This window comes from Streptopelia decaocto (genome assembly GCF_964273445.1).
Source record: "Streptopelia decaocto genome assembly, chromosome: 3".
In the NCBI taxonomy this organism is placed as follows: domain Eukaryota; kingdom Metazoa; phylum Chordata; class Aves; order Columbiformes; family Columbidae; genus Streptopelia; species Streptopelia decaocto.
The window spans coordinates 7,490,820-7,517,649 of NC_138656.1; the positions used below are offsets into that span (position 1 = coordinate 7,490,820).

General features: G+C 36.5%; 2 protein-coding genes across 13 annotated transcripts in view; both read right to left on the bottom strand.

Moving 5' to 3' along the window:
- LOC309437627 (kinesin-like protein KIF16B) overlaps nt 1-26,830 on the bottom strand; it is a 133,737-nt gene that overhangs the window by 43,408 nt on the left and 63,499 nt on the right. For 11 of the 12 annotated variants that reach the window (XR_014183588.1, XR_014183589.1, XR_014183590.1 and 8 more), the window contains exons 15-22: nt 25,666-25,803; nt 21,338-21,420; nt 20,973-21,061; nt 13,860-13,913; nt 11,136-12,491; nt 7,538-7,696; nt 6,593-6,698; nt 6,023-6,073 (exon numbers count right to left, since the gene is read on the bottom strand). Coding sequence is in view for 8 of the 12 variants with exons in the window: in XM_082048195.1 (XP_081904321.1) it covers nt 6,023-6,073; nt 6,593-6,698; nt 7,538-7,696; nt 11,136-12,491; nt 13,860-13,913; nt 20,973-21,061; nt 21,338-21,420; nt 25,666-25,803 (2,036 nt within the window). In the remaining 4 variants the exon portion in view is untranslated. The remainder of the gene's footprint in view (nt 1-6,022; nt 6,074-6,592; nt 6,699-7,537; nt 7,697-11,135; nt 12,492-13,859; nt 13,914-20,972; nt 21,062-21,337; nt 21,421-25,665; nt 25,804-26,830) is intronic. The other variant, XM_082048191.1, reaches the window with a different exon arrangement.
- Nucleotides 2,070-4,904, bottom strand: LOC309437559 (uncharacterized protein; the record flags this gene model as incomplete). The annotated part of the gene is made up of 1 exon (XM_082048103.1): nt 2,070-4,904. One exon carries the CDS (start codon nt 4,902-4,904, stop codon nt 2,853-2,855), a length of 2,052 nt encoding a protein of 683 aa, XP_081904229.1. The 3' UTR covers nt 2,070-2,852.

Genomic DNA, 26,830 nt, shown 5'->3' on the forward strand with positions numbered 1-26,830 from the left:
ATATATTTGTACTTAGTGATGTTATCCATCACTTTTATAGATACTGTATTCTTAACATTCATTTTCGATCCCTTTGCAACTACCGCAAGACACGTTGCTTGGTCAAAATTCTTCAGTCTTGACCAACACTACCCTTCCACATGAACGTGCTCACGCCTCTGCTCAGTGACACCTGGTCTCTCTGGGGCAATGCTTGGGGATTCCCAGTACACGTGATGCTCTGTAGGAGCTGGAGAAAAGTGCGAAACTCATTCATAAATGCCTCTCTGAACGCTGTGTGTTACAGACAGCTTTTTGGCATCTTCATGTGCCTCTCGAGAAGGGCAGGCTGTTATTTCATTGCTAGTAAATTATAAATGCCAATGCCATTTCCCTTAAAATTAGCATTAAGACTAAAAGAAAATACAAAGAAAGGGAATTTTACTTCCAATTAACTGACTGTATCTAGAAGGTGTTTTCCACTAACTTCTTTTTTTAGTGAAAATACAAAAAACATTTGCATTGGAATGGAAAAACATTTTTAGCAACCTTTGTTTACACAACAAGTATTTTCTCCATGCCATTTTGCCCTTCTTCCACTTCTCCCCAGGTTACTGGCTTTTTCAACTAAAACTCATTTCTGGAGTGTAGAAATGTAATTCTTTCCTTGGGGCAAAGAGGAGTTCATTGCCTTGACAACAATATGATCTGTTTTAAAACAACAATAAAATCATAAAGCCACTCCTAAAGCCACCTCTGTCAAGATGTAATTTATTTGCAGTCATTTCCAGGGAAGTATTACAAACAGCTAATAGTCAGAGAGAAAATAATCTCAAACACAAAGTACTGTGAAAAACACACCATGATGTATTAAATATTAAATAATGCTTTGATAGTCATAAACATCGACCATTATGTTATGTTTCCTTTACAGTAGAATAAAAGAAATTGCTGTGAAGTCATTTGGCCACAAAAGTGCAGAATATTCATCAACTTAGATTTGAAAAGAAACGCAAAAGAGGAAAACCATGTTATCTGGAACACAACATGCATAAATATTTAACTTTGAGGTATAATCTGAAAAGGCATTATTTGCAGAAATTGCTGTCATTTAACTGATTAAGACAGTCCTTCCAGATAGAGCCACTCAATGTTCACTTTTGGCAAGGCTCAGAAGAAACGCCAACGTGATCCACTGTTGGGCTGGACTGACACAAAATGAGGGTCCAATTCATAACTACTCTGTCTACCGCATGTTCTGTGTGATATATGTACATACCTTTTTTGTTAAAAAAAACCCAACATACTTCAAAATAACATGACACACTTTCCTCACCTTTGGACTTCCTTAAGGTAGAAAGGTTTGTTATGATTAAAAAAAAGCCCTTAATTCTCTATCCAAACCAGTGTTCATCCTTCCAGACACTACTTACTCATCCAATGCAAGTCATTTCTTTTTAAATCCCACATGAATTACACTACCCTGTCTTAACATATGGTAAGAACAAATGGGAAATGTTCTTATACCAGTAGAGAGACTGAAGTCTAACTCTGTCTAGTAGAAGATTGCACCTCTACTGGCAATATGCTTACAGAATTTAGAATTTTAGATTAGATACCACTGTTTTTTCTGCCAAGGACCATCTTCCTCAAACAAGGCAGATGGCACATTCAAGCAACAGAATTCAAAGGTATTCAGCTCCCTTCACCAGGGAAGAAACAAAAGATGGGAGACAACAGCTTATTTATTATTTGAACATCTGACAAGGGTTAACAGGTAAAAAACAACCTTGTACCAAGCTAAAGTGAAGTCTCAACTAATGGAAATCTTTTATTAATGTTCAATACCTCCATTATTTCTTGGAATGTAATATTAAAGAGACTGTCAGAGACGCAATCTCACAGCATCAAAACCCCCATTAGTAAGCAGGCAGAAGGAGAGGAAAGTCAAGCCAGACAAGTTACATGGAGATAACTCTAGATTTAAACTTACTCCATCCTTCAGGCAGTATCCCCAGTCTCTATCTATTTAACAGCATGAGAAACATGTACGGAGATCATAAACCTCAAAATGTTTGTCTTACCCTAGGTATAGTAGCACGACCAAAGGTCAAAATGCTATTTAAAGCACAACAAATGTGTACAGCCTTTAAGCAGGTTCATTTTCACATTATACTTTCCATAAACACTCATATTGAGCGAAGTGAAAGACTTATTCTATTGTGTAGAATACTTTAGTATTTGGACAAAATAAACAGGAATTACTTAAATGACATAGTTTCCCACTCAGAAAAAGAAAGGAGGGGGAAATCTGTCAATGCTGTTCTTCCCAAAAAGTACAAAAGCTATAAACATTCACAGTATTAAGAGCACGCAGTGAATGTACAATAGGAACCTAAACATACCTTACAGTTCAAACAAACAAACAAAAAAGCCGATGTTTTGGAATATTGAGATCATAGGCATAAAACAGATGAGAATCATGAAAAACAAAGATACTCAGAAAGATTAAGGAAAAGGCAATAAAGGAGGAACGGAGAAGACATTAATGAAGGGAGATAGGAGATCGAGGGAGCCAGAAACTACAGCCAAAATGGAAATCAGAAGACACAGTTGTAATTTTAGTTTTGATCCAGCTACTACATAAGACAGAAACATTTAATTTCTTCACTTTCCCAATAAAATTTATATACAGCATATCAGAGACTCACAAAAAGTAAGTACTCAAGTAATAATGTTTTTTGCTAATATGTATGTTCATATTGTACAGTATTCCCTTACAGGTTTAAGAGACTCTTTTGCCTATTGATAACATAAAAGAAAAAAAAAAAAAAGAAAAAAAAATTATCAGTATTCATTAACGTATTTGGATTTCAACACCTAGTCAGATGCTTAATTAGCCAAATGGCTTCTTCACTTGAACTGAATGTTAATTTCCAGGTTTCCAAAGGGATATGCGAACTGCTTTGAAGAATTGATGGGATGACTGTCAGCTGAGTATTTATTTCTTTTTCACAGTATTTAGAACAAACAATTCCTGAATCAGATCCAACCTTGCTCCTTCTAGAAAACACAAGCTCAATTTTTGTGAAGTTCTCTTTGTCTGGAAAAACCACACATCGAATATCATTCAAACTGTACAACTGAAGGCTGTCAAATTGTGAACGCTGGCATGAAGCACCCGGAAAGTTAGGTGAAGGATAAAAGACTTTATTTTCCCTTAAGAGACCTATATGAGTAGTTGTAAGAATGAGAGTTCTATACAAAGTCTGCTTAGCAGAGTCTACTTTCACTGAAGAATACAGCAGTACATGAATATCAGCTAACGAAGGTTTAATACTTCCCATATTTTCATGGAGGAGGTAAACCAGATCAGCTAATTCAGTTCTAAAATTACAGGACAATCGTACTCCATTTGAAAAAATGAAATCATTTACTTCTGCTGTCCAGTCAAGTGAAATTTGCATCAAATCGTCTTTCAAGAGCTGGTGATTTAAATAAATAGCATCATCCGTTGTAGAAATAAAAAGGCTTATTATATCATGGCAAATTCTTTGAGTCAAGCGTTTGTTATAGGTAAATATTGTTAGTAAACCATCTTCAGCAGAACACAGAAGACTAATATTCTGTCCGGCAAAGCCAACTTGAATCTCCTTTATCGTGACAATGGGAACCTCATGAAGCATTGCCAAGGAACTCGGGCAGACGTCTTGTTTGACGGGTGAAACAACATAGAGGATGGAGCTGAACAAAAGCAAGCACGCAGGTTGTGGTTCAGGCTTTCTGCAATTGGCAACCACAAGCCAATAGACACCTCTCAACTCCTCCATTCTCATACAAATTTGAGGTAAGGCACAGGTCAAAAATTCCAGGACTTTTTCCAGAGAACAGACCTGAAGCTTCGAAAGGACAGCAGGAAAATGCACAAATTCCTGTCTTAACACAAGACTCTTTTCCAGCTCTTCATTTTCACAACAGCACGCGAATCCTTCGTAGGGCTTTCTTGCACAAGCGCCAGAGATCTCTGTGCTTGCACACACTGTGATAACCTCTTGCCCAGGACATTCAGGCTGAATGACATTTCCAGTATGAACTTTAGCATCATCAGTAGAGTTGGACGCGTCTTGATTCGTATCTGACTTGAAGAATATATTTACTTGCAAGTTTCTTAGAAATGGCAATTTTTTTATTAATGATACCACTTGTGTACATCTCTCACTTCTGTCACACAAACTTCCCAGCTCCTTAATTTGTTTCGTAACCACCGTACCATTGAGCAGCTGACTACTGGTATCTTTGTAGAGGCAGGAAAGCTTACTGTAAAGATAACCCAAGCCATAGCTGTGCTCTGGGCTCACATCGAAACGAGAAGCTGTTGACTTGAAAGAAATCAATTCAGAGGTTTCTTGTGTTGGAAGCTGAGGATTACTAGCCTGATCTTTGATTGTCTGGTGCATCATCTTAAACGGGCTGTTTTCTTTATAAGTTATTATTTCAGAATGCACATTAGACTGAGAAAAGTGAAGGCACAATACACTGTTAAAGCCATCCTGCTCATTAGCACCCATTAAGGATCCTACAGGAGACAGCTGTTTCAAGTGGGAACAATCAGATTCAGTTCTTGAGCTGCCAAAATCCTGAGAAATTGTTATTTTGTTGTCAAAATGATTGAAATTTTCAACCTTGCAGAGCGAATAAGCCACGTTATTTAAGTCATGACTTCGTAAAGAAGTAGATGAAACATTCTGATAAGGAACATTCTTATTCTTTAAAGTATTAATATTTTTAGAGTGAATTAAACTATTTTCAACGTCACAATGACAAGCAAAGTTCTCTTGTTCCGAATTATTCCCTTCATTCTCAAATGCGTTCTCTGATGTAAAAGAGGAGGAGATTCTTCCAGAACTGGTAAATAAATCCCACATCTCTGTATATTCCATCTGTCTTTTATGGCCTCTTACTCCTGCGTTGGCTCCACACAACTCAGAAACACAATTGCCATCTTTAGGCATAAATGGAAAGCCACAATGTGGCTGCCACTGTTGACTTTTCTGTTAAAGATTTCAAAAGAAGAAAACAGAAACGTCTCTTAAAGAAAATCTTTTGATTTGAAAATTTCTTAAATTGATGACTGATTTTGATTAGGTTTGTACAATCATTCAAAACCGGTACAATCATTGTACAATCTCTCAAAATTTGAGTGAGAGAATCCAAGAGAAGCGATTGAGATCTGATTCAGGAATGGTTGATCCGCCTGGCCCGTGACTGCTTTTCTTTGTACAGTATCCATTTCACTTTGATGATATTCGCTTTACTTGGAAATGATAGGAAACTCAAGGGGTGATGCAGAAATTTTAAGCCCTTTATTATTTTTCCACACATGCACACACACAAAAAATTCCTATAGTATCACAGATACTGTTCAAAGTCCAACACAGTTTAAAAATAAATGTAAAAGCAAAAACACAGTCCAAATTAGAGTTGTTGCAGCCCTCCTACTATTAAGGTTTAAAACCGTGAAGGTATTTGTGATTTACTCACCAAGACGAGTAAATAACCATGTTTCAAGTAACAGTTAGGCAACCAAACACAGTGGGAGAGGTCTGAGCCTCAGCTTAAAAATACATGTATGAACCCTTCATGACAAATTTGTCTGATGCTGCTATAGACACACTTAGAGCAGTCAGTTCCTTGTGAGTCAAAAATGCGAAGTATTCTGAATTCAGACAATCTCTCCTCATTATAAGCTTTTATCCTTCAAAAAAATCAGGAAAAGGATACTGTTCCAAATTAAGAATCATGACAAAACAAGGAAGAAACATCCACAATAACACCACAGCTTTCAGATAGAGAAAAGGCTATGTCAAATCTGAAAAAAAAAATCACTTTCATTCCAGTTGGCAAAACACATTTCTGTTTCTACTCGCCATTAATCTTGCTGTGAATTCAACATTCTAATTATGCAGCTAAACATTAAGAAATTTAATTATAGGACATGCCATAATTTAAGACAACCATTTCATTCTGACAAATTATGACTTACCTCATACTTCAGCTTGCGTTTAACAGTGCCATTATTAAGCCTCTCATTATCCTAACAATAAAAAGGTACAGGTGATTATTAAAAAGAGTGACTTCCTTGTACAAGTTCACTTAAAACAATTTAGAGGAAGAGATACTCTTTTTAGTAGCCAAAAATAACTATTTTCTTATTGATATTTATTAAACCATTGGCTTAGAAGTCAATCAGCGCAGTCTTGAGATGAATTAGACGATTAGTATTTAAATGAGAATTTGTTTGCAAGTATAAACAATTACCATTCTTCTGGATGGAATTTTATCCCTGTATTTTACAGAAATAAAATCAATATTTTTATTTCATCTGTAAGCCTCCTATTGCTTCCTATTGCCAAAAAAAATGGAACACAACATAAAACAGCCACTGGGAAAAAAATATGACCAAAATCTAAAACTGATATCCCTGATTTACTGTTTACTTTTTTGAAAATCAAAATTAAGAACATAGGAAAACATGAAAATTATTGAACAAAACTAAATCAGTTGTTACACATGGTATAGTGAAGGTCAGGATTTCCTACCCATCTCTGCTCACCTTTCCACTTTCTGCAGACCAGGACAGGCTAACGTCATTATCCTCAGCTTTATGATGAATATTCTGGAGCCTTCTCTGCACTTCTTGTTCAATAAAGGCATTTATCCTTCAAGATATAGACAATTTTTTTTAAAAGTAGCTTAGATAAAAATCAAGACAGGCTAAAGGGCTCTTCGAAATGCTTATGAACCCCCAGTACTGCACAACTGCTAATTGGCAGGCTTAATGTTAGACCAGGTTTTATCGCTCCTTAAGGAACATGGACTTTTAAGCGAGTGTTCATTTAACAGGCAAAGGTTAACAATTTGTTTTCACTATTAGACAATATAATGGAGCACAGGTTAAGCCACTGCTATGCATACAGCTCTGCTTACAAGTGGCACTGAGTGTACGAGAGATGAAGAAGAAATAGGAGGCTGGGGTTGCATCTTTAGTTATTTAATGGTTTGCTTTTATCACTTGTGCAATATCGGCAACTTGGGCTAACAAAGCTCTGGTCTTCAAACAGAAGGAATGTTCCAAGAGTTGGTACTAACAACTGTGTGTGTAAGTGTAAACAGAACAGAAAGGAAATAGATTTTAAGTGATACCAGAGAGCTACCGTATTAAACAATGCTTAAGACAATTTCATTTACTTTGTTACTTTAAGTCGATTTAAAGCAATTCCATATAGACAAGTAACGGTAAACACAAAAACAATTTAAATACATTTAAGCCTACAGTTTCACAAACCTCTAAACCAAACTGCACAGGAGCAATAGATCAATCTTTTGGTTATTTAAAGTAAAATACAGCAAATTAATTTTCTTTCCAGATTAGCCTTTAAGTACTACTACAGAATTTAATTAAAAAACAACCCTGGAGGAATGACAATTTAATATTTTTGTTTTCTAAAGCTGTTGTTTGCATTCCTATCAAAATATTGCAGAAATGCAGGTTACCTACCTATCGTCAACTAGTGGAGCAGCAGGCGGCTGTGGCTTTGTCGGGCTGGTAGGGAAAGCGGGGTGGGACAGTCTCTCTTCTAACGTTCCATGATTTCCCTTCTGACAACCATCGCCCTCGTAGATTTTTTGCTTCAGCTGCTGAATTTCCTGGTCCAGCCTATGAAGAGATCTTAAAATGTAATTCACTTTGTCTGGTTTAGAGCTGATTTCCATAGCTCTTGTGGGAAGTGCTGTAATTTCACTGGGACTGATGTACGTACGACTGTAAGTATTAATATTTTGAAGATATAAAAATAATAATTGCTCTTTAGGCACAGATCAGAAAATAGAGACTGATCAAAACCACATTACAACAGCAGTTTTAAGTTGAATAAAACAACTTCAGTAACTTCCAATGCAAAAGGTATCTAACTCGGAACATTAAATATTAATAAGATTTAAGCCATCTATTAGCAGAATTCAAATAAACTTTCCTCATTACAGAACTCTACCAATGACATCATTTATTAGCTTCCAGTGTGAAGTAAATTAATAAATAGGGAGGGGGAAAGAAAAAACTCAAAATACAGCACTAATAATAAAAATACTAACTAAAAAAAAGGACAGACAACCTGAAACGATGTGGCAAAAGATAGCTGAAGGAAAATCTTTAGGTTTTGTACTATACAAAGTAATCTTGTTTTCCAGTTATTCCTTCTGTCTGTATATGTATTTTTGAAAATGTACTTACAAAATTAAAAGCTAGTATTTATTTTATGAATACCTAACAAATCGTCTTTTGAAATGAAAACCTCCTTGATTTAACAAATAAATTTCATAACAGCCAGATTCATGCACAGAATAGAATATGTAAAATCCGATACTGTATTTTTGACAGAAAATGCCTAAGGCACCTATTATAAAAGAGGAAGCACTTCTTGCACTATTTATCACCTAGTCAAATTAAACTATATTATAACAAAGTAACCTCCAGCACACACTTTTCACTTGCAATGTAGCTGAGATGAGATTAGTAACACAGTAATAATCTTCCCCCTTTCCACAATGACTTTTTTCTCTAAAGGCAATTGTTTTTCTAGGGGTTACTTGAAAACTAAAGACTAAAAGAAAAGAAGTTCCTGCACAAGAAGGGGAAACAATGCAAAGTTGTGATTCTACCACTTACCCAACAACTGCATATATCTAAATGGAAATACAATGCTACAACTACTTTATTCCATCCTGGAGGTTAAACCAGAAAATTAGAGATGATGAATACTGAGGCTGAGGTAAAGCGGGCTGAATTGTTACTTCATTTTTAGAGTACTTTCTGCAGCACTGCCAGGAGCCATCTGCTCCTTTTGATTAGCAGCAAAACAATCTCGCATCCTGAGGGAAAGTGGATGGGAGGTGGCTGATGGATACAGCAGAGTGTTTGCATCTATGGAAAATCAATTTAACCACAAAAATCAGAATGACATTAAAGGAACAAAGCTTACCTCTTGATCTGTAAACATTCTACTACCAAAAGATATTGCTTTTTATAGCTATAAACTTATGCGCCTGTGTGATGCAACCACCAGTAAGTTCACTAAACTGTGCTTTGTGAACAATACATCTCATTGTCTCAAAGGTGACTCTAAAGATACTTCATGCTCATCCTATTGCCACAAACCTCTGTCAGCAAAGACAAAATGTGTATGCATTATTCCAGTATAAATTAACTTCAAATTATAATTCTGGAGGTCATCCTGTAGGTGAAAGAATTTGCGCTAACATATTATTCAAACTGGGGAAAAGACAAAACAAAACCAACCAGTTATGATGGACTTATGCTCATAGAGCAGTTCAAATAAATATTGCATTTAAACATTTTCAGAGAGTTAACACTGATCTGAACCAGAGCACATCATCACATAATGGTACCTAGCTAAACAATAAGAAACATACACAATTCATATGCTTAACATAGCGCCTGAGGCATTCTGTACTGTGAAGTGTAAACTCAAACACAAGAACACCACGTAGCCCGAAACATGTAACATATCATCATGTACCTTAATATTTTCTTCAGCCTCACAAAAAATTTCATAAAAATATTCTGAATTGAATTATTCAGGCCCATGAGCAAGCCACTGAAAGACTTCAAAGTTTTATTTAGTTTGTGCAAGAGGACTTTAAAGTAAACAAGAAAGGAAAAAGAAATAGAAAAAAGAGGAAAGATCTTTTCACTTCCTTGGTACCTTTTTCAAACCTTAGTCTTCTAGCTGACAATGTATTTTTTCACTTATCACACAATCCAGCAATCTCTTGAGGGCTAACTAAGTTGCCTATTTTTGTGGAGTGTCCAGCTGTTTATAGCTGACTTTAGTCAAGCGAGATGCTTAGTGTAGAAAACAGGATTTTATGTTGAAGGCAATTATGAAAAATAATGGCAATATCCACAACAAAATGGTAAGGAAAACGCTTAATTGACATCCACACAATGTGGCTCTAAACGCTGAAAAAGTGACCTTTACACAGCGTATAGAAAGGAACTATTCTCTTCTGATAATGGTTTAAAAGGAAAAGGATACAGAAGAGCTTTTCATCTTGGCTATAGGAAAGTTTCTAATCAAGCATCTGTTTGAAGAGCTTATGAAAGAAGAGCAGATAATTACTAAATACTAAAAGCCAAATGGCAAATGCTACCTCAAGAAAAAGGATATCACTGGTTCACCAATAATCACCAGTTTTAAAGATCTACTGTTAGCAAAACAGATGACACATTTTTCCACACTGCATGGATTAAATGCATTAATCCCAGAGGATTTTTGGTCAAGACAAAAATAAAACATAATATTTCTTCTTCTTCCACATAGGAAGATCCTCCCTTACCTGAATCACTTTTCTCTGACTCTCCCATACTTGGGCTGAATGTACAGATATCATGCGTATAACTACAGATATGTGTATAACTGACGAAATGGATTCCAACACTGCTTCTATTTGTAATCACATAGGGCCCTATTAAATCCTCTGTAGACTTTCCAATAAGTTTTAAAACCATCATCAAATTTTACATTGATATATGGCTACTCTATTTTATTTACCCCTGAAACCAACAGCAAAAATTAATCATTATACCTGTTCACTTTGAATACCAGAAGTGTTCACTACATCACCACTTGAGACACACGGTTTGCAATCTACTATCACTAGCAGTCTCCAAATCTTGAACAAACATCTAGTTTGTTACATATAAAGAAACAAAATGTTACATGTTAATGTTTTAAGAGAAAAAAGTTGTTAGATGGCACATGTTTTTGTAAGGGTAGATCATAAGGTTGGCTGAGCTTTCTAAGTAGGTAAAAAGATTTATTTAAGTGTTGTGATGGCTAATGCAAATACTATATTGCTGAGGATGGGATAAGTTTCTAAACAAAACCAAAATCCATGAGTAACCAAGAATTCTTTAAAGATCAATACAGAGTCTCATTTCTGGTTAAACTACTTGAAAGTCATCAAGAAACTCAAACACTGGGACACGGAGCAAGTTGCTCTCTCAACATGCAAGGTATAAAACGATTCACTTTTTGTGGACAGGTTTAATAAATGGAAGCTCCCACAACACTTACCTTTCTCGGTCTTGTTCGAGGGCTTTTTGCTCAGCTTCCAGACTGGCCTGCAGCCCGGCCTGTTCGCCGCAGGTGTTGTTCAAGGTGGCAAGCTTCTGCTTCTGCTCCTCGATTTCAAAGTCTATCGTCGAACGACGCTGCAAAGCAGAGTGCCTTCTTTCTAACTTCGCGACAGCCAGCTCCAGCGCCTCCCTCTGCTGCTTCTCCCTTGACTCAAGGATTTCTTTTTCCTTTTTCCGAACCTTTTCCTCCTGACGAGCTACATTGGCTGTGAATTCAAATGTTTCCTGAAGCTGCTGCAGCTGATTTGTGCTGGCTCTATACTGGGCAAGCTGCTCTTCTTTTTCCTCTATTTCCTTCTCTATTTGATAGAGAGTGTTATCTAACCCTAACAAGCCCCTATCAAGGACTTCAGAAGCCCTTCGTTTTTCTTCCAGCAGAGCTGGCAAATGATTACTTTTCAGGTACTCAAGCTGGCGTACTTTAGATTGGAGCCTGTACTCTGCTGGCTTTATCTTGTCAACTTCTTCAGCCTTGAACACAGCATCCACAAAGTCATCATCATCTCTCTTGAGATTTAAATGTTCCTCATGTGCAAATATTAAGTGTTCCAGAGCTCCTTTGCCATCTGCTATTTCCTTTTCTAGGTGATCCATTTGCTGAATTAAATCTTTTTCCAAAATAGTCAATTGTTCCAGTTGTTTCCTTTTAAACTCCACAAAATCATGCTGTGCTTTTTCTAACTCTTGACAGTTTTCATCACCTTCAGATCGGGCTTCCTTGACTTTCAAAAGAGACTCCCTAATATCTTCAAGATCTCTTTTCTCTTCTTCAACTCTTTGTACATCCCCTCTCTTCAGGAGCTCTATCATTACCTGTTTTTCTCTAAGTTGCTCCTCTAGATGAGTCACCAGCATCACCTGCTCCCTTTCCTGCTCTTCAAGTCTCTTTTTTTCTGATTCCAGCTTAATATACTGTTCGTCTTTTTCCTTTTTAAGTTTTTCTAGTTCACGGAAAATCTGCATTTTCTCTGATTTCTCATCATGATTAAGTTCTTGTAGTCGCTGCAACTCCTCTTTGACCCGGGCAAAAATTTCTTCCTGCTGCTTTGTCTTTTGAAGCTCTATCTCCTGTTGTTCCCGTAATCTCTCTTCTTCGAATTTTTCCTTTTCAGCCAGCAAATCCTTTAACCTGCTCTCAATGTGAACACTTCTCCGTTTCAAACTCTCTTCCTGTTTTCGAATTTCCAGCTGTACTATTTCTGTCTCTTTGCGCTGCGACTCTACTTCTTGCTGCATTCTTACAAGTTCGGCTTTGTCAGATCTTTGTTTTTCTTCCATCTCTTCTATTTGTTTCCTACAGTAAAACATTTAAATGCAACATTTCAAACTTTTCTTTTTTTTTTCCAAAAGACAACATATCCCTTAGAAGTTAAAATGGTTTGGACAAGAATTTTGCAGTATATATAGCAGTTTCTTTTTTCTTTTTAATAGTTTTGTTTTGCCACAGATTAAGACCTTACATTGCGTGGAAGTGACTCAATGCATGAGACAAACGGTAAAGAGATTCAGATAGTCTATACTGATAGACCATATCACTGCACACAGTGAAGAGTAAATACATATATTTTTATGTATACATCCATTCTTATATACACAAACTTGTATAAAAGGAGCTGATTAGAAATTTGCCTCACCAAATTTAGAGCCAATAGATTAATTGAAACAATGTCTTCCCTTTAGCTGAACCCAACTGAATTATTGATAAACAGGATTATAAGATTAGGTACAGATGTATCTGAGAGAGAAATTACTTTAGGACAAATTATTTTGTCCTGTGTAATATCTCGTTAAAGGTTCTAGTGCATTCCAAATGAGGATAGACTGAGACTTGAAGGTCACCATTATCCCCACGATACAACTGCCTGAATACAGAGACAACCTGCATATCAGATGGTTATTTTGCAAGAAGTCACATAAATTCAAGCACAAGTAAACTGACTTCAGCACAACCTGAATTCAAATCCTATCAACATAACAATGAGGATAACCATCAGTGATTCTGTTGCATCAGTTTTTGAATAACACCTCGAGCTTCAGAGTTTCAGGGTTTTTCTGAGTTTACTTAACTCAGTCCAACCACATAAATAGCTCTTTCAAAGCAGAGCCAGCAGTCTAAAGCTGAGATGACAGAAAGTGTCTTTCAGCTTATGAATCTAACCAATGCTGTGATCTGCAACCAGGTGACAGCTATTCCTTCTAAAGTCTCAGCAGGTATGATGAGCCAGAACAGTCAGCTCAGTTTGCCAGCTCACAACAATACTGATTGCAAAATAATGTTCTGATAAGTATGATGGGTATGCCCACAGCAGCACTGCAGTTTTATTGGAGAGAAACAGAGCTTATAATGTGAGTTTTTCTGATCAAAATTCAATCCAAAGACAACTAAATGATAAAAAAGATCTGAATAAAGAATGTAATTTGCCATCTTTAAAATAATACCATGAAAATTAAGAGTAATACAATTGAGCTTGTCTGTTACTAACCATTAAGAATTAACAGTTCAAGAAAATAACCAAATAGAAGACAAAACAAAATAAAATTACTCATATGAGGATTGTCTGCTTGCTGAGTAACACCATGTTTTCAAATTAATGATTTAAATGAGTCTACAACATGTATATATACACACACAAACACATGTAAAGACCACCAAGAATGTTACCTTTTACTTTCTAATTTTTCAAGCTCTTCTCGTTGCTGCCTCTCAAATTCTAGCCTGAGTTAACAAAACAAAAAGAACACAGTAAAAAGGTTATTATTTCCTGAATATGACAAAAAATAGGAAGCTATGATGTAATTCAATGTCTATTTAGAAGATCATAACAATGGTATAAATCAAAAGTCTTATAAAACTACTTTCTACAATAACAGAAAATATTTCCTTCATTAGGGTTAGAAATTAGAGATCATGCTGTCTGACACGAGTACAAACAAAAGTAAATGAATGTCGCGGCGTGGGGAGGAACTAATTAAAAAGTAAAGGTAAACAAGACAGATAAATGATTAGCATAGCCCCTGCAAGTTAACTACATGCAGACATGGCAATCAATACATAGAAATTGAATTTCTCTACCTTAGACAGATCGGTCCTTTTACAGGGAAAAGACTGCCATGGGAGGCAGGGGGGAACAGAGCGATCAATTAAGAAAGGAATTGATAGAAAAAAACATATTAGCGGTACAGAATATTTACAAGTCAACAACACTTTGTTTTCCGAGAGGTTAAATTGGTTAGATTCATGGAACATTCATCACATTACAACTCAAAAGTCAAATGTAAATAATTACTCTTTCTAAACACATTTTTCAAATGCCAATGACAGTTAAATTGATGCCCATCATCCTATGGTTTATTAACTTGGCCACTTCTGAGAAGGGAAAGAGTTACGAAACTAAGCTACGGCACGCTCATAGATCTTCCTTTTCCTCCAAAGAAACAACCTATGTTATTATAAGGTGACCTGTAGGGTAGAAAAACCCCAAACTCCTGTAAATGTTCAAGTATGGAACACAGTTCAAACTCATTTATCTAAAATATTTTGAGATTTTCACATAGTTAGTTTGATAAGGTTTTGAATAATCACCGAAGAGTATGTCTTTTTTAATATCAGCTCTTACTACAGTAGTACAGAAGTTATTTTAAGTTTCTTTGAAAGACTTGTTTTCTAAGGAAGTTTTTCAAAATAAATATTCTCCTTGCTTTTTCAAAGCATAGAGAACCTATATATGGACTGAAATACTCGACTAAATACACAAATATCCAGTTATTTCAGACCTGCTACATCTTAAGGAGTTTAAACGTTAGGAAAATGATTCACAAACACTGAAAAAATGCAAGACTGCCCCACAAGTTAACTTCAAGTATGTGAGGAACTGCAGCTTAAGATGTCATGACCACAATTATACAGTTTTTAAAACAGTAAGATAGATTTAGTATTTCTTTGTAAAATCATACAAATGCCTATGACAAAAAGGACTCACCCTTGGAAATGTGCAAATAATCCAATAATAATCTAACATTTATGAAGCAGTTTAAATGAACTTTGATTCCTATGTGCTCAAGCAGCATCTTTCTAACTGTTGCAATAACGGAGAAAGGCTAGTTTAACAAATTCCTTTTTTCCCTACTTCTCACAAATTCATAAAAAAATACTTTCTACAATGCCTAAGAGATTAGCAAATGTAGATTTTTATACACTAGTCCAGACATTTGGAGCCTTCATACAAACATCTCACCAAGAGCCCCTTCACGGTTGCATTATGACTGTCTAGGCTGGGCACTTCTGGGCACTATCTCAATGTTACAGCACGAGGAGAGATGAAAACAACTTGGTATTTTTAATTTTTATCATCATTTCTGTAGCAGCAATGCAAAATCCACAAAGTTACGCAAAGAGAACAAAGAGCTATCTTAATGGACTTTCAGAAAGGAAAAGCTTAATTTAATGGTTATAACACACCTTAATTTTTTCTTTAAGCTATATGTCAAAAGCCCTATTCCTGGCTACTGTCCACGTCTGGAATTCATAACTGTTAGCTGTCACTTCTTACCCAGGGCTTGGCTGACAAATACCACTATATCCGTCATTAGTCCAGTCCAAAATACTATATGCCATGGGGAATATAGTTCTGGTCTGTGCAAATGCAATGTCTGTCGGGCGCTGTCAGATGGAGACCGACTTTGCTCCAACAACTGGCAAGGATGATTTACAAATATCCCCATGCTTGGTTAAGCCCCAATGAAGTAAAGCATTTCAGGATCAGCTAACATAATGTGCAAAACCCAGGGCAAAATCTTTTGATATTTTGACTGTCCCATAAAACACATAATTTGGCAAATGTATTTTATACACACATAAAAATGGAAACTAGCTTTTGATTGATACAAGGAAAACAAGCCACCATAGAATCAGTCTGATATAAAAACAGATCAGTTGTGAAAACTCCATGATTTTCTCTTGGAAGAAGTGTCTCTAATACCTTCAACAGTGGTATGATGACAATCAGTTTTACCTTCCACTGAAATGAAGCAGGTGGTGCTCAAAAGGTTCAGGAAAGAAGAATGAACTATGCAGAAATGATTCTTTCTTCAGTGAAAATGGCTGTTTCCCAAAACTAAACTTGGATCACCATCAACACCCCAATCAAGAGCTTCCAAACACTAGGCCCAGCCGTTTTAAAAATGCATATTTAATGTATTTTAGACAAGCACAGAATACTCCTATGAACAGACAGGGTAACGCAGCCTGGTGTTTTGCTGCTATGGAGATTTGGTGGTGCCTAAAAAGGTCTGAGCTCCCTCTCCCACCAGGGTTTACTCACAGTGTCTCTGTTCTCTATCAAAGGCACTCATGCTGCAGCCTTTATTTCTGCAGGGGTAATGATGATGCCTTGTTTCTTTAGCTGGCTGCCTCTTTTCTTGATATATTTAGGAATTCACCACTTTTTGAGACCATTACCTCAGCAGTATTTGCTTCAAACTGGTTCTGAGTTCAAAGTTATTTCAGGACAGGAGAGAATCTGGGGAGGCAGGACAGGCTGCCAATGATCACAGAAACCTTGTGTCTTCAAGACACTAGTAAATAAATAAACCTCAGCATCACCAAAAACATCACTGACGATAACAAATCACTGCCAGTTTTACAAAGTACAGATGCAAGATTGATGTTTTTCAAATTAGCTTATGCACAATAAAACCCTTTTTCACATAACCCCCTGCTCCCTTTATAAATGTGAGCACTACTGTGAAGAGGAGAAAATATTAACTTGAAATTAAAAGAAAAAAAATACAAATATTAAAGACTAGAATCCACTGTTCTTTTGTAGATCTACCACAAAGGAACTTAATCTGATCATAGAATTAAATATTCACCATTTTCCTGGAAAACGTGGCATATCTAGTGATAAGAGCAGAGTAGATAAGCTGCAGAGAAAGGAAGTCAGTTCTACTAGCACAGTACTACAATAGCTTCATTTATACAGCAGAAAAGTATCATCTGGTACTACACATATTAGGAAAGACTGAGTACTGGCAGGACTACAAAGATGTTATGACAACATTCAGTAGCCCAATTTATGAGATTAATTAAAAAAAAACCCCACAAACATGCTAAATCTATGACAAGACCAACGTTTCTCATGAGTGTTTTTAGAGTTACAACACAATGTAGCTAATAAAAGGTCCACAAATGAAATCTTCAGCATAAATCTATGGGCAAAATTCTGTTTTATCCAAAGTTTATTATCTGAAGCAGTGTTGCATGACACCAGACTAAAGACAAAGACTGGCAAAAAGTAGAACAGAGAATTTTGCATGTTAAGCGTAAATTTTATGCAACTATACGGGAAATCAACTACCAAACACAAAACCCCCACACACAACAAAAGCCACACACAAAGACCACCCATCTGAATCCACAATTAAATATAACACTGGTTTTCACACAGCAAAGATACAGATACAGTCAGCAAGATCCATCATTTATCTGCTTTCACAACAACTGCAGGTTACCCCACAGGCTCCTCTGCCATTGATTGCTAACCATGCTAAATCTTACAAGCTGTTTCTTGTAGCCTACAGAAATTGCAAATCTAGCTGCTAGCCTTTAGCTTTTCAATACTGAAACTGGAAGAAAAGATGGTCTTGAAAGTGCTAAGTTAACAAGCAGAATGCTGGTCAGCTACAGAAGTCATGAAAAAAACAGCCAGATACTGAATCTAGATCTACACTGCTGGCGGGCAGTTCGCGATTACATTATGAGTTACGGTCTACTGTAATAAAGGGTCGTATCAAAGGAAGTTGTCCACATCCTCCATTGTCCCTGATTACAAAAAAAAAAAATCCAAGCCAAATTTAGTATAGGATATTCTTTTTCATCGGCACTTTTCCAGGAAGCAAGGTGCTCACTCCCACCTAACGCCTTGGATACAACTAACGTGGCCACAATCACCATGGCCTTCGACAGCCAGAGATGGGATTTACGGAATGTTTTACCCAGGCTGAGCAGTCACCACGCAGAAGAATCTCCAAGGCAGCACTTCACTTGCTCAGCAGCATTCCCAGCACAAGCACCCTGCAAGCCACCTAAATCCTTACAGACATGGTGCCATTGGCTTCAGACTATTACTAAGACCTAAATGCTTGGGGTCTGCTTTATTCAAAACATGGTTGCTTTTGTTGAACTTGCAATTAGCCTCAGGTACCAGTTCCCTTTAAAGGAATTTCTGCTTTCTGCAGCATTATCTCTTTGGACAAGTTCAACACATGACCAGAAAAAACCCAGTGCTATTGCAAAGGAAAACCAGTGTTAGTAACAACATAAATAAATGTAAAATTATGATGAAACCCCAGCCTAAGCTGAAAAGCTGCTGTTGCCAAGTTTCCCTCCATAAAGATGTATCAATTGTGGAAAGTACTTTGTTCTACTTATTTGTAAGACCAGGGCTCAGTTAAACTGTGGTGCAAACTCCAGAGCCTACCTTCTCTTTGCAGCAGTCAAAAAAGCAGTAAAAACATACTTGAGATTTATTTATTTTTAATTACGGATCTTTTAGGACAACAACACTTCTGCACTTCCTGGGCAATGCGTATTATAAAGTATGGCATCTACTGTTTTAACTATAGTTTAAGAACCTAAATATAGGGATGAGAGTTTAAATGATGAATATGCAACCATGAGCTTCCTTGCTTAGAAAAAACATATGTACATAGCAGTAACTATGGAACAACCTCAGACAGGTTTTATTGCTCTCACACAAGTGACAGTCATGCAGATCTACATTCCTCCTTAATGTGAGCATTAAGCATAATCCTTTCTTCTGTTTACAAATTAAGCAGGACAAAATATCTATTCCTGCAAGCCAGTTCACAAAGATTAATTGAATGCAGACTAGCAGGAGAATATCAATACTTAACCCTCTGCTCAGAGTTTATAGTCTAATAAAACACAGGCCTGAAAGTGTTCAGGAATAGGAGGATTATTTCACATAATCTTATCCTCAATTTCAACAGCAACAGCACTCTCATAATCACACTCAAGAAATGAAAATAAAAGTTATAAAAAGTTTTAGGAAAAATGGTAGTGTTTCTAAAAATTGCTGCATACGTTGATAATTTAATTCTATTATTCATAATGTTTGATTTCCAGGAAAGCAAGGCAAGATGTTTGAAGAGCTGATAATGAGAAGGGAAGCTATATTCCACAAAACATATCAGGGAAAAAGAAGAACTTGCTGCCATCTTCTCTATCATAGAGACAATCAAGTAACTCTCCAGACTTTCTCCCTCTCTTGTATTTTTTTTTTAATAAGGGTTATTGGAAAAATCCTCTAAGACACAACTTGGCAATATCTGAAGAACATATGAACTTGTTGGGCAGGTAAATCATTCTTAGGCCCATCTTCGACTACGCCTCCTTGCCCATATCATTATATTTCGCTGCAAATCTGAAAAACTAAAAGTGAGGCGATGCTGCAACAATCTGCCCTACTCTATGCTGACTGTGAAGTCAAAATCAGTACTGTGGGCTATAATGCAGTGATTCGTAACAGTATTGCAGCAGAGTAATGTTATTAGTCAGAGAAAAGCCCACAGTAGCTGATCAATAACTACAGGTAACAAACAATACCCAGGAACTTTCCCCAACCCACAGAAAATATTTTATCAGTAACTGTCACTAGAAGCTTTTAGATAGAACTACTTGAAAAGCTAAAGAAATAGAAAAATAATACATATATTTTCTGATGTTCTCTTTCATCTCTGTCTGAAAAAAAGATGTAATTAATCAGCAACTGGCTCACTATCTTGAAATGTCTGTGCGTAGCTCAGTAGCAAAAGAGTACCAGTCACATTTGAAGCAGTTATTATATATACACACTGTTTTTAACACATCGCCTAACTTGAAGTTATTATTACCTGTCCAATCTTCTTAAATTCTAATGGATAAAGAGCAACCCCACAGTAAAACCTGGGGATAAAGCTGCACTATCCAAGCCTCTAAGTCAATTTCTAGTCAATTTTTGAAAAGGTGGTTAAAGTGCCTCATCTCACACCCAATTCAAAACAGAGGCACTAGCTATTGAAAAAAAAATAAAAAATAGAACAAAACACCATCAATTTTCTGTAAATCACTTTAAGAATACTGGTAAAAACATTAAAACCAGCTTCTCTAAAATAAGCAGTATATGTCATTGTAAGTGTATAATAAAGCTGGTTTCTACATCCTAACTTGTCCACCTACTAGGATCTATATAGGTAAGAACAGAACACATTAATTTCTCAGCTTTTTTGTGCTTATATTGGTACTATATGAACTCAAGAAACCTTAATTTTCAGTTTATAACACATTTTTCTCAGCAAAAATAGTTAACTTTTAAGAAAGCATAAACGCAAAATTTGTCACGGCGTTATTGTGCTGAACTGCCTTGGTTATAACACGAATGTGTCCCTGACTCCAGGTACAACTTTCTCTGTGTCAGGTCTATCCGTGGGGCTGTTTGCTGGTGCAGTCACGCTTCTTGCATTTAAGTAGAAAAGTCCCAGGTAAAAGAAAGTTTTAAACAGCATGGAAAGTTCCTCAGTGTCCCTTCACTCTATTTTCTATCATGGACTAGTTCAAATAACGTTTCTGAAAGATTCTGGCTTCATTCAGAAGTCCATTATTTAGCAAGCATATACTATTAACCCAAGAACAAAATATGTTCTATTACTGCCATCTGGAACACTCAGAATGAAGATCAGTTGCAATTTTAACAACCGCATTTTAGAAGGTACTCACCCTGGATTATAAAGCATAACTGCTGACAGGTTCTCACAAGATTTTGAAAGATCTGTCATAGACAAGCTGAAGGAAGACAGCAGTCCAATCTAACAACAGACCATAAAATAAATGTATTAGACAAACACTGATGTGCTTACAAACTCTTACTTTGTTTCACTCGAAATATTAACTAAAGGATGTGATGCAAGTAAAAAAAGGTATTCTACAACAATCAAGGTACGTATACAACAATCAAGGTACGTATACAACAATCAAGGTACGTATACAACAATCAAGGTACGTATACAACAATCAAGGTATGTATATATTAGCAAAAAAATTGTGAAAAGGTTTAAATTTCCCAAACACTGATTTAATCTCACCTTTCTTTTCTCCCTTAGTTTAGCAGCTTCTTTGGGGTGGTTAAAGCGAAACATATTGGTTCTTCCAAGTAATATAACAGCACCTGATGAGAAAAACACACACCATTTACTGGCAATATAAAAAACCCACACATGTTCACACACACAAAGGTCAATCATGTTCGTTCAGTTAAAAAATAAGTATAGGTAGAGGAAGCAGTGGAAACAGATGCCCCAATTTGACCTATACACCCTTCAACATCTTTGGAGGCTACCAGAAGGTACCAAACACAATGGGAACATCCATAAATGTGACTAAGAACAAACTGTTATCCATCCACTACTGGTCGCAGTCAGGTTTGAATTCACCTACACTGAAAGGCCCAGTTCTCCATAATCTGGACTCTGATTTTCTTGTTTTTCTTCTTTGTGTAGAAAAACATTGAGGTTTATTGTCACTCAAAGCAGGATTACTAGACTTTTATACCCAATAGTTATTTTCTGAGGGAAGAACCATGAATAATTCATATTGCTCAATGCACATCTATTATTGTATTTTATCAGTCAAGGTACAGGTCACAAATAATATAATTCTGGGTAATTCCTATATTTTAAAGACAATGGCACCTAGATGAAAACTTCCCTACTAAGAAGTATATTGTCAGCTATGTGTCATTGCTGTCACAACATGGAAGTCTTCCAGGTTCACCACCACAGAATCAAGCATTTATCTGTTGGTCAGTGTGAAGCATTTTTAAAATGAAAAGGACTCCATCACCCTCACTTTATGAAAAATAGTGCACTTCCACTGTTCACTGCAAACAAACTCTTACCATCTGAGAATGAAATGCTGTCCTTAATAAGGAATGCTCCTCTTAAAATTATCTTACTATTGACCCAAATAAGGCCATCCAGTCTTGGCAAATAAACAGCAAAAAGCATTATTGCCACATCATTGCTTCTCACTGTCTATGCAACACCTCAATTTTGGACCACAGGAACTCAGGTTTATCTCAGTCTAATCTTAAAAAGAATTACCTTCCCTAAAGGTGCAAAGTCATTTTGACACCACCTCTGTAATTTGTGTGATGCTGCAGGTTGACCTTTCCTTTGGGAATTGCGCTGGGCACACTTTTTATGTAAGGATATTAAAAGGGGTCCATGATGGTCACAATTGCTGTAGTGAAAGGGCCAAAACTGTTTCTGTTTACCACCGCTTCATCTGCTCACCCAAACCTGTTCCCCTCTTGCTGAATGCCTGGAGGGGGATTTGGTGACAGCAAGGACTTCTATGGAAGTCCTTCAGTTATCGAATCTTAGAATTATTTTGGTTGGAAGAGACCCTCAAGATCACTGAGTCCAACCATAACCTAACTCTGGCACTAAACTATGTCCCTAAGAATCTCACCTATACATCTTTTAAACACCTCCAGTTACTTTCAAACGAAGATAAAAATAATTAATGGTAAACATTTTTACCATGTTACTAAGTGGAAGCAACTTTAAATAAACAGATTATAATTTCAGAACATTTACAGATATAGATACATGTTCCCAACTTGACAAATTTAGGAGAGGAGAGAGGGGATTAACAGCATGTCCATGACAGCCAAACCCAGACAATGGATCATATGAACAACTCCTAAGTTTCTCTTTTACTACTTGTCTGAATCCTACGATCATGAGCCTAGAAGAAGATGTGGCATCAATCTGGATAGGAGGAAGGAGAAGGGACACATACATGCCACATGATGCATGGCTATGGAAGTATTCAGTGCACTAACATGGCCAACGTACAGATTAGAAGGGGAACTACGACTCCCTCACTTCTCCCATCACATTCCTCTTTTGTATCCAAACGTGTCACAGGCATAATTACTTCATGATGCCACTTATTGCATTATGGAACCTCTCTGCAATTTTTATTTTTTGTTTTATTCTATTATTAAGGAAAATCACTACAATCTCAATTCTCACTTGATAGAAGCCCCTTTAAGAAAAGAAGTCTGGACAAAACCAGACAGTCATATTTCCTAAGCATAGGTGGGATTGTCCATTGTTGTACGGTGCAGCTCCCCATCACAATGCAAGTGTGCAAAGAGCAGCATAAATGTCATCATGGAAACATAACTGGATTTGCTATGGGGTTTGCTTTCCATTTATTTACTGTAAGCAACAATTCTTGTTCTCCTTGACTCTTAAATGGCAAAGTAAGAAGTTTTGTCAAATGCAGTGGCAGTACTAAGAACAGCAACAAAAACTAAGCAAAAGAAGTCTCTATCATTCGTGAAGCTCTGATCTCTTAATTTAACTGGCCTACACAGAGCAATAGTTTGGAACTGTGCAAACAAATGTACCTATAATTAAGATTCTTTCAACTTCTAAAAGTCATTTTCCATTTTTAAAAGTTTTTTTTTAAATTAATGAACTATAAAAAACAAGCAGTGGGAGGTTACGTTAAGTACGGAAGGGTTGGCAGTTTGGCCTAAAACCGGAAAAACTTGGTTTCTAGTTGAGGATAAATTTAAGGTAAAGGACAAATTACGAGTATTAATTCAGTCACCTCTAGAAATCCTACCATTTGTTCTTCAGAATAAAAAAAAATAGTTGTAATCTGCATTTACACAAAAAGGCCACATCAGCCAGAATTCACAAATGCTGGAAGTAATCTGAAGAAGGAAGTGATAATTAATTAATATGCTTTTTTTTTTAAAACTCCATGCCAGTCTAAAAACTTAATACATTTTCAAATGAACAGTTATTAATGATGAACGGAAACATTTAAATATATTAGCAGTTAATCAGCATTACCTAAAGAGGATGTTTAAGGAGGCTGGTACTTCATGCTGTGAGACTAAATGCTAACACAGCTAAGACTGACTGTGCACGAGCCATTAAACTATTATTTCATCAGCTTTGCCCACCTGACGTCATAACTGCCATTCTTCTGTCAGACTCAGGCTGGCTACACAAGCTACAAGTCAGCTTATACAGCTGGTTTTCACAATTTAGGAATGCAAAGGAACGCTCTCCCCTTCTTTTGAGTTGCAAATTTCTTTAGAAAGACAGGAATCGGGGAAGAAAAAAAGTCGTGTTTTCACTCTTCACAGTACAAAAATCAAGTTGTAACATATGCCTGGAAGAGGTAAATCGCATCCAAACTCCTACTTTCTTCTATGGCGCATCAAACCTTTCCTGCCTTTGAAATTCAGTAGGATAAAATTAAAGATGAATCATTGCAACTGCAATTGTTTTTGTTTACAGTGTTATGTGCATTAATGCCAATGTTTCTATTGCTAACAACTTATCAGTGGGATTTAACCAAATAGAAGATAAAGGGGGCTGGGCTTGTTTGGTTTCTTCTTTTTTTGCCAGTATCTGTACAGAAACAAGTGTGTTATGCCTCTGGTTTTGCATGAAGAAATAGACGCTTTCCAAGATCAACGTCCTCTCTCTACACCAAAACTGAAAGGGACATTTGAATCACTTGTTTGAGTTCAGAAAAGGCACCAAGACTCTCCGTGTTCAACTCTGCATCCTTCCCTTGTTAGAATAAGCTTATAAGCTCACTCTGAAAGCTCCTTTGCAGGAATGTAAAGTGACTTGGTTTTTCGGCAGCAGAGCTGTGTCTCAGCCTCACTGCTCAGGCCTTCAGCTCACTGCTAAATGGCAAGATATTCTGGGTGCTCCTGGAAGATAAAACATCCCAAATCTCCTCACCAGCTTACGTGTTAGCTCGTCCTTTCCAGGCCAACACAATGCACCTTTGTTCCCAGCTGCCCTGCCTGCTTTTTCACTTCCAGATTGTAAAGCTTTTATATTAAAATTATAATTCTCTAAATTTCCTCCATAAAAGTTAGCCTCCCCCTTTTTGTCATTTCCCTACAGCTGCAGTGAACAGATACTCCAGCTGAATCTCCTGCTATTCAAGATGATTTGGCAACAGTGTTAAGTAGGACTGGCCTGAAGCTTCGGGAGGTGTCTCTGATATTATTTTAGTCCTACAGAGACCAATATTCTTTCCCTTAATATTACAGCAACCTAAGCAATCTGGCACAGAGTTTCATTTATGTATAAATGTGGAATGAAATCAAAAGGTAACTATCAATTCATACTCAAGATTATGAAGTGACTTAAATTAGTAAAGAATTCTCTTTTCACCACATGGCTATGCTTTGACAGAACAAAAACTTTGTAGCTCTCCTGATCGTTTTGGGTTCTAGTTGAGAACACATGGAATTAAAATTGATTAAAGAATACCCTTTTTATACACACACAGATTTTTTCAGTGCTGTTGCCAGAAAGAAACAAAGATGCGGTATCAAAAATGACATTACACTGGGTAATACCTTGGTTTAGTTGTGTGGCCTCTGTAATCTGAATACCATTCACAGAACACTGTGCTCCATTCAGCGGTATTAGATTCACAGTACCGTTGAGATTCTCAAAGATGCAATGCTCACTTTCCAAATCAAGGCCATGAAGAACTAAATACAAAGAAATAAAACAGCTTAATTAGTCTTTCAATGACTAGTAATATTAGCATGCCGATATTAGTTTATTAAGGACATAGTGCACTAAATATTTGAGAGTATCTTTTCTCTTTATTCTGGACAATGTTTTTTCCCTTCTTTCATCACATCCTGCATGCCTAAATGTCAACACTGTTTATTGTTTTATTTTAGTGGAAAGAGAAGTGAGCTGGGCTGCTTGGGTTTTTTGGTGTAAAGTTCCTTCCTCCTATGTTTTAGCACCAGATTAGCAAATGCTTCTTTCCTTCTGATAGCAAACGGGAAAGCAAAATTTATATATTTGTGGAGAAAAGGGTTTTTTGACCCGTTTCTAGGAAATTATGAAAGCTTCTTGACCTTAAAGCAACCATGCTGGTCTGAAAAGAAAGGATATGATTTGTGTTTGTAGACTAATGATGGCTGAAATAAGGTTCTTACCTTCTACTATATTCAGGCCTTTTATCAATCAGTTATGTTACTTTCTGTCTCTTCTTCAACTAATGTATGATTGTCTCTACCTGTATTGTTTAATACCACAAAGCAAGTTTGGTAGTTTCATTAAATTTATATAGAAATTTTAATCCAGGCACTTTTGACCCACAAAAACATACCAAATCATTGTATTTGACTCTCAGTCTCTCACCTGAGAATTAAAGGAGTCCAAAGACTCCTTTAGGTGTAACAATATAACAATACAGTCATTATACAAAGGTTAAGAGAATGACTGTGCAGTAATTGAGACAGGTGCTGTATCAAAGAGGATGGTATTTTTAAATGATGCTATTTCAAAAGAAGCGATAAATAAATTAGTAACAAGTATATGAATAAATTTTAAGCACACAAGCTATTCTAGGAGTCATGCTCCTTGAAGCAAATCACACATAATTCAGCTCTCAAATTTTCTAAGACTTAATATATGCAAGAACATATAGACTGCCAATTGAAAAAAGGAAAAAAAAAAAAATGAAGCTTTGTTCACATATTGAGACAGAAGAAAGAACGT